Genomic DNA, 12,131 nt, shown 5'->3' on the forward strand with positions numbered 1-12,131 from the left:
AAAAATAGGATATGAGACTGAAAGTTAGTCCGAACCACGACGAGCATAATGGTAACACGGTACTTAATTGCAAAGTTATGATTGAGTTTAAAGAAAATTCAAATGTTTTTTGAAAATGACTAGTTAGGGAAATAGGTGTGTGTGTGTGAGAGAGAGAGAGAGAGGTTATGATTAAAAGATAAAGGAAGAGCACTAGCTTGACAGATCCAATTAGATTGGTGTCGCCCTAATCATCTGGATGATGAATGGGTTTTCCTGGAGGAACCTGGATGTACTGGAGTCAGCCAACAACTGGATCTTAATCCTGCTGGACTGCCAGGGGCGTCGAATTCTCTCTTTGTGATACCTGCCTTCTACGGTGTTCTTCTTCACCTTCATGCCACTACTCAGATGTCAAACTCAAAATGTGTCTGCGGCGATGAACCAGCAGAATGGTATTCTCGGGACATGGACATGGATCTGCCGTTTGGTGTCGGCCGTAATTTTTGTTAGCACGGGCACAATATAAATAAAACTGAGAAAAATGAAAATTTTGCGTATTTTTGATCAATACTCTGTTGCGAACGGGATCCTTCTAACTTGAATTAAACTTGCATTAAGCATAGGGAAAAGATAACGATAGAAAAAAATCATCAGCAACATAACTAACAAAAGATATTATCCTAGCCTATATATTTTGCGCCGCAATAAAAACCAATGAACGTTAATTAACGATTAATATGTGTAGCTGAGAAGCTATTGGTAACGCTAAGTTAACGAGATTTTTATACGTGAAGGAATACAAGGATTAACATATGATACAAAAGCTACAATACGTTTCACATGATCCTGTGCTCTTCAACTATCCCAGGTAAATTCTCTTCGGAGATTAATGTGAAAGGAAGCAAGGAAAACTACAGGAACTGTTGGATAAGAAGACTGCGGAGAGACTCGAAATCATATAAAAAAACAAAATTAACTTCTAGATGCAAGTGGAGTGCCAATCCATTTATAACATCCTAATATTACTTTGTAACTTTTTTCCTTTAATACAAAACATTGTACAGCTAACATTTTTTACTTTTTTTTTTTTCAATTTTGAAAAATCTATCATCAAGGATTGTATATATATCGTACGCGATCGACGGAACTCATTACCTTCTGACATTTCTAATGAAAGTACAAATTTCAATTACAATGCCCAATAACTCGAGAACTAAAAATTTGCACAATATTTCATATGTCTACTGAGCTCCTCAATATCTACCACCATTTCAAATATGGTCAAAACAAGACCTTTAGGTCTTCAGCGGGCATCAAGACGGGAGTTTTTACTTCCACCAATTTTCACAAAAGGAAATTCACTTATTTAGTCGTGAAGAGTGGAACTTATCTGATTTTAACCGAATTTGACATGGTAGTAGATCTCGACCTTAGTTTACATATGAAACAATATAGTGTGCAGACCTTTGGTTCCCCAGCTTTTAGCCATCGAAGTTAGGATACAAACTTATTTTGTGATTGAGTGCAAACCCTAAATTTGACACACAATAAGTCGGGCAACAAAACCTTGCAGATCATATTATTTCACGTGTCCATTGAGATCCTCAAAGTCAATCTCGGTTTCAAATTTAGTCAAATGACTCTTTTGGTTCCCGACTTAATTAGTCAACAAAATACACATTTGGTCTTAACAAACCTAATAAATGTTAAGTACATGAAGTATGTATTAATAATGAAGATTTGCTAAAAACCAACAAAGGACTTTTTTTTTCTCTAATAGGACTTTTTTTCTCTCTACTAGTACCTATCCATTTCTATACACAAAACAATACATTCATCATTAGTCACATTCGTCTCGCCAGTGTCTAAGGAGGTTATTATAATAGAAAAGCTACAACACACGTTATAAGTATACTAAAAAACCGAACTTCCTAACTGTTACCAGGGAATGAGCACAACAGATCCGACCCAATAACGCTCACTCACTGATCCCGAACTTAAGAAGATCGATTTTGTTTGTATGTATTTCTTACGTAGTGCAGTATAAATCAAACTAACCCTTCTCACAGCTTACTCCATTCTACTACACAAATACTTTCATTTACTGTGCACTTTAACTAAATAGAAGTGGAAATTTATTGATGAATAACTCACTAACCCAGTCCCCGTATTTAGCGACTTTTTCGAGCTGCTCGCCCTAATCATCTCGTCAAACAAGAAGCTTGCTCTATCTTGATATGGTGGACATACTCTTGGTGCCTTTCGAACGATTCTATCGTCGTCATCAGAATCAGATTGGTCTGATTTCACACTAGCACTTGAACTGCAATTCCACAAAATAATTAGATTGAAATATCGGACAACTACTTACTGTAGTTACGGTTAACTTACGATTTTAATGGTACAAACAAAGGGATCTGAATTACAAAAACAGATTTGTCTACTTTAGTGGTTACGTATTATTAAGTCAAAGATTTTGACAGTCAATACAATTATATGAAAAGTGTTTTCCTTAACCTACAAATGTTAGATTGAAATACAGTATATCAAAATACACCTGATCTATGTGCTTTAGATGTTAGCATCACAGACGATATCACGTGAAGTTCAATTGCTCACAGTTCTTTGGTAAACTATTTTCAAGAGCAAAGGCAGTGTCTAAATTAAATTAATGGATCAAAGACCATAACTTCAAATGGAAAAGATATCATACTGTGTAACCACATTTTCCCCCCCGAAAAATTTTATTTTTCAACTTTTTCACTTCAAGTTTCATCCAAAGGATAGGCACATTCTTTAACTGAAAATGTTCAAGAGTGAAAATTTCTTAACATTTAAAAAACTAAAACTAACATCTGTTGTGCTGCAAGGCAACAAATGAGGTTTATCTTCCTGGTTATTCTGGAGCCATGGAGAGAAAATAATCAATTCGGCCGCTGGAACAACAAAGTTCTGCCATACACACAACCATATCTGGCGGAGTATTGAATTGAAAATACGATTTTGCTGTTCGCAGATTGCTGAATTCAAGTTATAATAATATTAACTGCACAGAAAAGTGCCTGATTTTTGTCACCAGATCATTTTAGTTGCGATTAACCAACTGGAATCACATGACGACCTGTGATCGCGCTAAGTATAGCCGGTCAATATAAACGAAACTAGTATATTCTCTCTTACTCCTACAGTTTATTTTTTCACGAATTTTTGATAATACTCTTGCTATGGAGACTCCCCTAGAATATTTAAATCTGATTTCTATGCTTACAGCACGACATTTATATCTGACTCAAATGGGTTAATGAAAATGAAAATAAATAAATAAAAAATCCATAGCAGAAAAAAAGAAGAGAATAATTTTAAATGAAGTATTTTGTGTGTTACACATATGGAATATCAAACACCTTGCGAATACTCATAAAAAATAATACGATGTTTTGTACTTTCTTCTTTGGTCATACTAATTTGCTTTTCGTGATGCACGAGTTCACCGAAGAATGAACAATGTATATCGAATATAATACTATCGCAATAATTACTTAGTATAATCGCTACGTTACGTAGTATCTATTCCTTGCTGCTTTTGGAACACTGAAAAATCGATTGCAGTCAGTAGTAATGCCTAAAATGAACCACAGGTAATGATACTCAGACTTATTCTTCCACTACATACAAACGTTCTTCCCAATTCTTGAGACGATTCTGTACTTCGTGCCCACAAAATAGTTTGATGTCATATTTTGTATATTCTAACGCCAACTTTCATTTCCAGTACTTCTCTCTACAGCACAAAGAAAATTACATAATCCATTATTGACCATTCATCTTTACAGCTTTGAATTGTTCATCCAAGTTCCTTATTGTTCTTATAAATACACCACAATAATTTACAAAGCGAAGTACTAGAGAAAAAGAAAAAGAAAGAAAAAAGAAAGCACACACACACTCAATTATGAAATTTCATATTTTAAACTATGCTTCGTAGGGCAATGAAAACCAGGACTTCAATGTTTCAGGGTATTCTTACCGAAACAGTATGTGTTTTACCTTCAAGCATCACCTTCGAGCTTAAGCGCACTTTCCTTCTCCCCATGTAGAAGGCGAGGTTCTTTGCTTATCAGATCAACAGCGACGGACCGCAGCCTATCTCCTAGTTACAGCTACTGGTGGAGGGAAGTCCCACAGCGAGTAGGAATCTACAACCATCTATAGTTTTGACACCGGAGCGTTTTAAGGCAAGATTGTATACTTTTTTTGCTGCTAGGAGAGACCACATTACATGATTTGAAAACCCTCACGAAATCAAAGAGGGTTTACAACCCTACCTCTACCTACTTCAGATTTGCGCTGATGTACTGCTTCCAGTACCGAAGCCAATGCTTCATGCAATCCGCTCTCTTGGGAATGGGACACATCTTCCCAGGCAGGATGTTTCTTCATATTTGGCTCACCTTCCTTTATCAGAAAGGAGTCCAGACTAAGATTTACTGTATTTTCAGTATGTTTCACTTTCAAAAAGTTACTCCATTATGTTCTACGAGGGACGAAGTTGTGTGACGCTAGAGAAAACTCGAGGGCACTGAAACGGTGACAGTCAAACATTTCCCGGCTTATATCCCTCTGTTTTATACTTATTCTATGCCCTACCCTTTAAGATATAGTATTTATTTGCCTCTCTCATTATCAGATTGACGGAAATAGTATGAATTCGGTTAACTATACACCTGATTCAGAGATCACAGGATCGATGCTGAAGTATGACTTTCAACCTCCTTCTAATGTCTACAGTTACTGCATCTCTCCTCTCTCTCTTTCCGATAACGAGCTCAATTTTATCCTACTGCACTGTTAAAAACAATTTGATCACAGCAGGAACAGACTTCGTCGTTCTCATCAATCCCGCGGATAAAATGTAAAAGTTTATATACATTCCACGAATGTACTACTACTTTTCAAATGTCATTATTCTAATGATTCTAAAACAGCCACTGCTTAGCTACATGCTTCGTCTACTGTCATATGTATTCTAATATCCTGGTAAATGTTTATCATACAGGTTTATTCCTATTTACGTACATTGCTTCATCATTATAAGACTACCGAGGATAATTCGCCACTTCCTGCAAATAAGTGAAATGCGACTCACAGGCGATAGTATGCGTTTCTCATTTGATGCAATGGATAAAGTGTGACTTATATCTTTCTTCAATATATATATATATAAATTCAATACATTTGGAAACAAACGTCTACACGAAAAACATTTAAAAAAACTACACCAAGATGGATACACAAATGCATTATTCTGGAGTTATAACTTGTCGAAAATTGTGCACCTTCCAGAAAACTACGTTTTCCTGTACTATTCAAAGCTGAATAACTGTATTTCAAAAGAGAAGGACAATGAGATAACATCTCTCTACAAAGCACTGATTTGTTTACTATCGTCTGCACCGATCATATCTTCTACCAAAATAATACTATGTTATTCACCTGTTTGCTCTAAAGTGTGCAAGATGTCGCAGTACTTGCCCTACGAAATAGCTTCTAGACGTCGGATCCCTTTCGTCGTATTCATTTGCTAGATGTGTTAAATACGCCTACCAACTATAAGGAAACCTGTTGCAGGTGAAGTACAGAAGCATGAAGTAGTATCACAGTCATTACACTACGTACATTCCATTTGTTCTGATACAAAGCTACACCACCGAAAGTGTACTTTCTTTTATTAATATAGATGTGTAATATTAGAAGCACTTAGAATACGAACTATTTATGTACTGTGGTGAATTGTCTTCTAAACTTAATGTTACATTCCGGTGTTCTGCACAATTTACCAAGGTACGCGCTTGGCATTTTCAGGAAAAAATAAGTACGATGAAAATTATAAAGCAAGAATAAAAAAAAAAAAAAATCAAGGAACTTTTACGTATGATTAAAATTCTTTCCTTCATAGCAGCGTATAGTAAAAGTTACTAACTTCAGTGTCATGCTCTCTGGGAAACTTTTATAAGCGAATTTTCATCTGCTACTGCTTGTTTCACCATGGTTACTTGTTATAGAAAGAGGTGAAATTTTTTCTGAAGTAAGTTTTAAAGAGAAAAATTTCTTCCGACCTAATGAAAATGCTCATGCAGTTCTGTATTCTTCGAGAATTTGCCTATAAAAGGCCATCGACAAAACTACATAGTAACCTATGATATTTGTCTTCTGCGTTTTCACACAAATACATTTAAAAAATGCGTCTAGAGAACAAGTGTAGCGGGGATAACAAAGAAACAAAACAAAGAATCTAGTGATGCCACTTCCCCCCCCCCCTCCTCAGTCTCTTCTTGCTGCTTCTTCCTAAATGCAGAAAAGCAATCTCCCGCGACATGAACTTCTTCATGATTCTCAATTTTCCTATAAGCTCGTCCCTTTGAGGACTACTATACCAAAAATACAGAAAATAAAGTATTAAGCATTACTACTCACTGCAATATTTTCAAAATAGCGTACAAACAATGCAAAATGCTGTTTGATTTGTATGTCGGACAGATTTTATAGGGTTCTCACCTTACGAGAAGCATCACCGCTATTAACGATGATGGATCCTCAGCATTGTGAATTATCGTACGACATCCAAGTTACATCGGAGCAAATCCCGGCAAAACACGAGAAACGGAACTGTCATACTTCTTCAATAAAGCTCTCCAGAGACAAGTGAAGATGCGTAGACGCCGATGTTGGAGACGTCATTTCAACATGAAAATAGACATAAAAATCCACTGAACTGGCATCAAGGGTTTTCACAGAAATGCCTTGAAGCAGACTGACACGAACTCCTAATTCCCGCTTCATTAAAAATACAGAGATGTTCTGGTGGTATGACAAATATGGCGTCTGCACCGTAGAATTGTGATCCGAAATGTAAGTATTATAATGGATTCCTCAAAAAGTCTTGTATTCACTGTTAAGTTTTTATCAACATTGCGTATCAGCAACTGCTCTGCATATAACTGATTTTCTTAATAACCATAGACTCACGCGGAAAACTTAAGTTGCAGCGGCCCATGGCATCGTTGTCACATTATATTCGCGTCCAAATGTGACCACCAGCATTGAGTCCATTATGACTGCCTCTAATTTGGACCCCACCATGCGCTTTTCATTCAGCGTTCTTTAGTTCCTTTTTCGTTCTGCAATGTGGCGTAGGAGGTTGTGGTGTACGCGGGCCTTACAAACGCACATCAGGTGGAGCCGCTACAAATGGATGTATTCACAGTTGCAGATGAACAACTACATCATCGTAGGTTGAGTCGGTGGATTTTCCTGGCACGTCAAATCGGCGAATCCCCTGAGCATTGAGGTTGTCACTTTCCTTGGAGTCCTCCTTTTAGTGCTTTTCATGGGCAACTGTTTCGCCACGGTCTACCGGTTTATGTAACAGAAAACAACAGCTTTCGAAATAGTCACCTCCAGTGGAACTCATTCTCCCGGTACTGTTTCAGTATGCGTATGAGGAAAAACGAGCACAGAAATAAGGCCATGACATACCTTCCCGAGTTAAGTTTAATTTAGGCGCAATTTAACAACACTCACCCAGCTACAATTTCAGACACATTCTAGTCATTCCCCAGATGGCAGTGGTGTTCTTAATTCGGTCCGATACAAACCTTCTGTACTCTTCATAACAGTCCAGGCAAGGAATAGGATAAAGAAGACTACACTAGGCTCACGGTATTGTCCCTTCTTCCTTTTTTTCAAAGCCACACCCATGTTAAGCAATGGCCAAACACAAACCCTCAACGTTCTTATTACTATGATTATAGTGGAATCCCAACATGGGATGAAATCCAAACAATGAGGATGTACAATTATGCTTTCTAATTATACTCCACTAGCTTTCTTAATGAAAAAGAAAACACCTTACTACCTTAAGTTTGATGGCGTTCTAAGATAACATGGCTGAAGATAAATAACCCATTATTATACTTCTAGCTTATTTCTGGTGCAAGGGATCCTAGATAGAAGATGTTGATAATATTTTTTTGGGGGGAGAGGGAATCCAGTTTCTTTTCCCTATACTTTCACTCCACGAATTTTATAATCATACACCTTCATTAACCATTCATTGATCAAGTGACGTTAAAGTAAAGATTTCAATTCAATTTTCAAACAACAATTCTGTTTCCATACAATTTCATATCTTAAAACAGTTACTTACACATATATCTGGCTACTTTTAACATTCTCCTTTAAACAGCGATTTCCTCTAACGCTTAATGGACTTGATTTGCCATAAAATGTTCGTTCGTCAAGAAAACTTGAAGATAAATGAGGCGAGTTTTGTGCAGAGGATGACACATAATTCTGGTCCTCCGATGGACTGGCCTCCTTCGGCGTTAGCTGCATCCTCGGTTGTTACTGCTATTCCTGGAAGTTAAAATAAGAATTAAAATCCAAATCAAGTTGATGCGATTGAGATATTCGATTTACATTTGGTTGGAAATCACCCTCTGAAATACAACCAATGGATGTGGACTTCACAACACAACGTCACGAACTATGTACATGTTGAGAAAAAAAAGCAGGGATGCCCAGTTATGAGGCAGTATGTTATTGAACAGGGTCGTGTGAAAGCACAAAATGGATTTGACACAATCGCGAGTGATTAAGAGATCAAATTAGGACATTCTCAACATCAACAGCAGCACATTTTGACCAGAAATATCTAATTAACGCACTACACATTGTTGGTTTGTAAAATTTCGTGCCGGTGACAACAATGAAGAATCAGCTCCGCGGCTACTAACCTCAGGAACACAAACAATGAAAGCGAACCCTCGGAAAAATGTTCGTTACACATGGACACCAGGCAGTCCATCAATTTCGTCAGGCAGTTCCATACAACTGGTAAGGTAAAAATGCTGGACTTATGAGTATCATGAGTTGACACTGGCCAACAAAGATCGCAGACTGATGTGGGTGGTTCATCGGACATATTTTCTGCACCAGATCGTTGCCTCTGCTGAAAAATGGATCTGTATGGTAATTGTAAACGGTCAGAAGTAGCTATCTACTGCAGATCCTAACATAAACGTCCACGATTGTTTCCACATACGCACTCTTCCTCTCTACACGCTAAAGGTGTTGCTGGTATAATGAGGGTGAGCCATCATTCTTTTCTTGCGGGAGCAACCCATCACTGCCGTTCGTTACAATGCAAAACTACTTAACTGCACCGCAAACTTGTCAGCACGAACGCAAAATGGTCAACGTATATAGTGCTTTAGGTCGAACAAATTCTCTACCAGTTGCAGTATGACATCCCTGAGGATTTTAGAAGGTTAGATCTATGTGAGCTTAGACCCAAATATATTTCCTGGATTGAACCGAAACTTCATCTGCCGCAATAAGGGAAAAGTTAACATAGTAATATAGCAATAGTAATAAAACTCCAGGCATTTAACATTTACATGGAAGGAAAGAAGACTAATATTCTTAGTCTTAAATGATTGTATACTTTAATGAGAACTAGTTCTTCGAAGCAAGACAGTGAGTATAGAACAGTCTATACTGTAAATACGTTTTTACAGACATTCACTAAGTGGTGCTACTAATTGTAAGGCGTTGTTTCAAACTGACATTTAATATCTCCCCCAAAGCTGTGCAACACATAACTCATGCATTTTATGACAGTGTATTTCCACTATTCCCGATTATACATATACCCACCGCCGCGGACGCACCCCCTCGGGCTCCTCTGTTATGCTCCTGCTCTGACTCGGTAGAAAGCATTCGTGTTTTAGTGGCCACCTAGCACAAGTTAGTTCGTGTTTTATGCACTAGTTCTTATGGCATAGGTCCATAATGTATTTCGAACAAAGGCTAATCTTTAGGAGAAGGGGTCCAATAATTGTTTCTAAAAATTGTTACAATTTCGGTACTTTCTGTTCACATTAGAGTAGTTTATGTTACATTATACTACTGTAAAGGCAAAGCATAATTTTCAAAAAAAAAAAAAAAAATCTCGCTTATTACTACTGTTAGGTTAGTTCAGGTTTGCTTAGGTTAGGGCTCGTCTATTTCACCTGTGTCCTCGGAAAATATGTGAAACATACTTCTGCCCCACCCCCACCAGCCTCTAATGGATGAAGCCCTCACTTTGCTTAGGGAAAAGAAGTGAATTACCTCAGCTCTGTTGCCAATTTGTCATTCAGTCATTTGCTCTTGACGAGTAAAGATCGAAAGCTACTTAAGAGTGGCTAACAAGGCAGTCCGTGAAATAATTCATTGTCGCAACGCTGCTACATCCAGTAATTGAAAGATCTCGGCCGCACCAACTTGTCCCTCGAGGGACGTACGGGAAATCACATATCGACAGCAGCGCCAGAACAGACACAAGTGAAATAGAAAGGCTGTACTTTAAGTTAGATTATGTTAGATCTAAGTACTTGCTTCAAGACCTCTTATGCTAAACTTAACCCTAAACAATAACCACTACCAAGTGAGCCAAGGTCACAACCGAGCATTTTGGGGGAGAAACTAAATATTCCTTTTTTTTTTTTTATTTTCGTGTGGTCCGGCGATACAGCAGTAATGCCCAAAGTTGTAAATATTAAGGATCACATAACAATGTGTGTAATATATATATATAGTAATTATGTGGTGGCATTCGGATTGACAATCTGTGCCACTAAGATGCGAATAATACTTAAAAAGCGCCAATAAGATAAGACCTCATTTTTACAAAGAAATAACAAATCTGCACTTACTCTACGATGGTCCTAAAGCTGTTCAATTACAAGCTTTATTAATTTTTCAATCAAAGAAAAATCACATTAATAATGGCGGTACAAGGCCACCAGGTTTCTCTTTGTCAAACATATATAATATATATCACAATTTATAACATACGTTCTAATATACGGCATTCATTTAAAACGTGGAATCTGGTAATGTCAAAATTTCACATTCATCATGTGACAAGTCTTTCACTTCCCCAAGAGCTTGGTATTTACATTTTATTTCTAAATTACTAAATGAGCAGAAAGGAATACCGACAGAAAGGCCGACGCACTCTTAGTTTACTTGAATATCACTGAAAAAACAAAGAAGAACTTGCTGAAACACTATCACACAGAACTAATCTCTCATTCTGATTATACTTACTCTATTTAGAAAATTTCACATCAAATAAATCGAATAATTATTGCATTTCATCCACAAAGTATACACCAACGTGCTTACAAGTTCACAACAACACAATGGCGCGCGCCAAAATACAGACAATTTTATGTCAATCATCTTAAATGGAAGAAGAAGGTGAGAGTGACAAAATTTTATACTCCTTTGCTCTTCAGTTAAGGACAAGTGATTGAAATATATTTCTCGATGTCAAGCGACGAACATATTTTCGGAAATACAGCAATATCTTATTAAACATCACTATCTCGTAACATTATTTTAAAAACACGATACATTAGAAATATTAAACTGGACATGTTACAAATAAAGTGTGCGGAATAGGAATCCAGATGCCAGCATATAATAATGATTAAAATCACGTTACTTAATCAAAATAATCTAGAAATGTGTTCCAGATATTGTAATTTTAGAAATTGTAATTTTAAGAATTAAAATGAGTGAGTACATATGCGAGAGGATTGTGTTCGGCAGGGCCGGTTCTACGAAATATTGTACCCGGGGCAAAGACGTATATTTGCCCTTTTCCCTCCCAATTTTGTATCGAAATAGCGGCCCCTACATACTCTCAATCAGCTGCGCCCCGGGGCAAATGTCCCGAATTGACCCCCTAGATCCGGACTTGGTGTTGGGTAATGAATTCCAGTTTGGAGGACTTTCTTACAATGTAGGAGACCAGTATCTCACGTTCACAAGTGAGAAGCTATTACGACGCAAGGGCGGTTTTAGGATTTTAATTTTGGGTAGGCTCACTCCCTCGATTATAGATACATATACATATTTGATTGATTACTGATTGTAGGAAATTACTTTTACAGTAATGGTTGATGCTATTTGTTAAATAATTATCTACCATTAATATAAATAATGGAAAATATCTTTACTCTTTATCGTATATAACCGTTTATATACTTAAAAAATATTGGGTAGGCCTCTGCGTAACCGGAGTACCCGCTAAAGCT

At 37.1% G+C, this 12,131-nt stretch overlaps 1 protein-coding gene across 2 annotated transcripts in view; it reads right to left on the reverse strand.

Moving 5' to 3' along the window:
* Positions 1 to 11,334, reverse strand: part of LOC145673325 (ubiquitin carboxyl-terminal hydrolase 37-like) — a 73,776-nt gene extending 62,442 nt beyond the window's left edge. Inside the window, exons 1-3 of one of the 2 annotated variants that reach the window (XM_081742922.1) lie at positions 11,137 to 11,334; positions 8,189 to 8,397; positions 2,141 to 2,305 (exon numbers count right to left, since the gene is read on the reverse strand). In XM_081742922.1, coding sequence (XP_081599048.1) covers positions 2,141 to 2,305; positions 8,189 to 8,376 — 353 coding nt within the window. In that variant the 5' untranslated portion in view covers positions 8,377 to 8,397; positions 11,137 to 11,334. The remainder of the gene's footprint in view (positions 1 to 2,140; positions 2,306 to 8,188; positions 8,398 to 11,136) is intronic. The other variant, XM_081742923.1, reaches the window with a different exon arrangement.
* Between the last annotated feature and the right edge of the window lie 797 nt (positions 11,335 to 12,131).

This window comes from Thermobia domestica, chromosome 16, assembly GCF_964235325.1.
Source record: "Thermobia domestica chromosome 16, izTheDome1.hap1.1, whole genome shotgun sequence".
NCBI lineage: Eukaryota > Metazoa > Arthropoda > Insecta > Zygentoma > Lepismatidae > Thermobia > Thermobia domestica.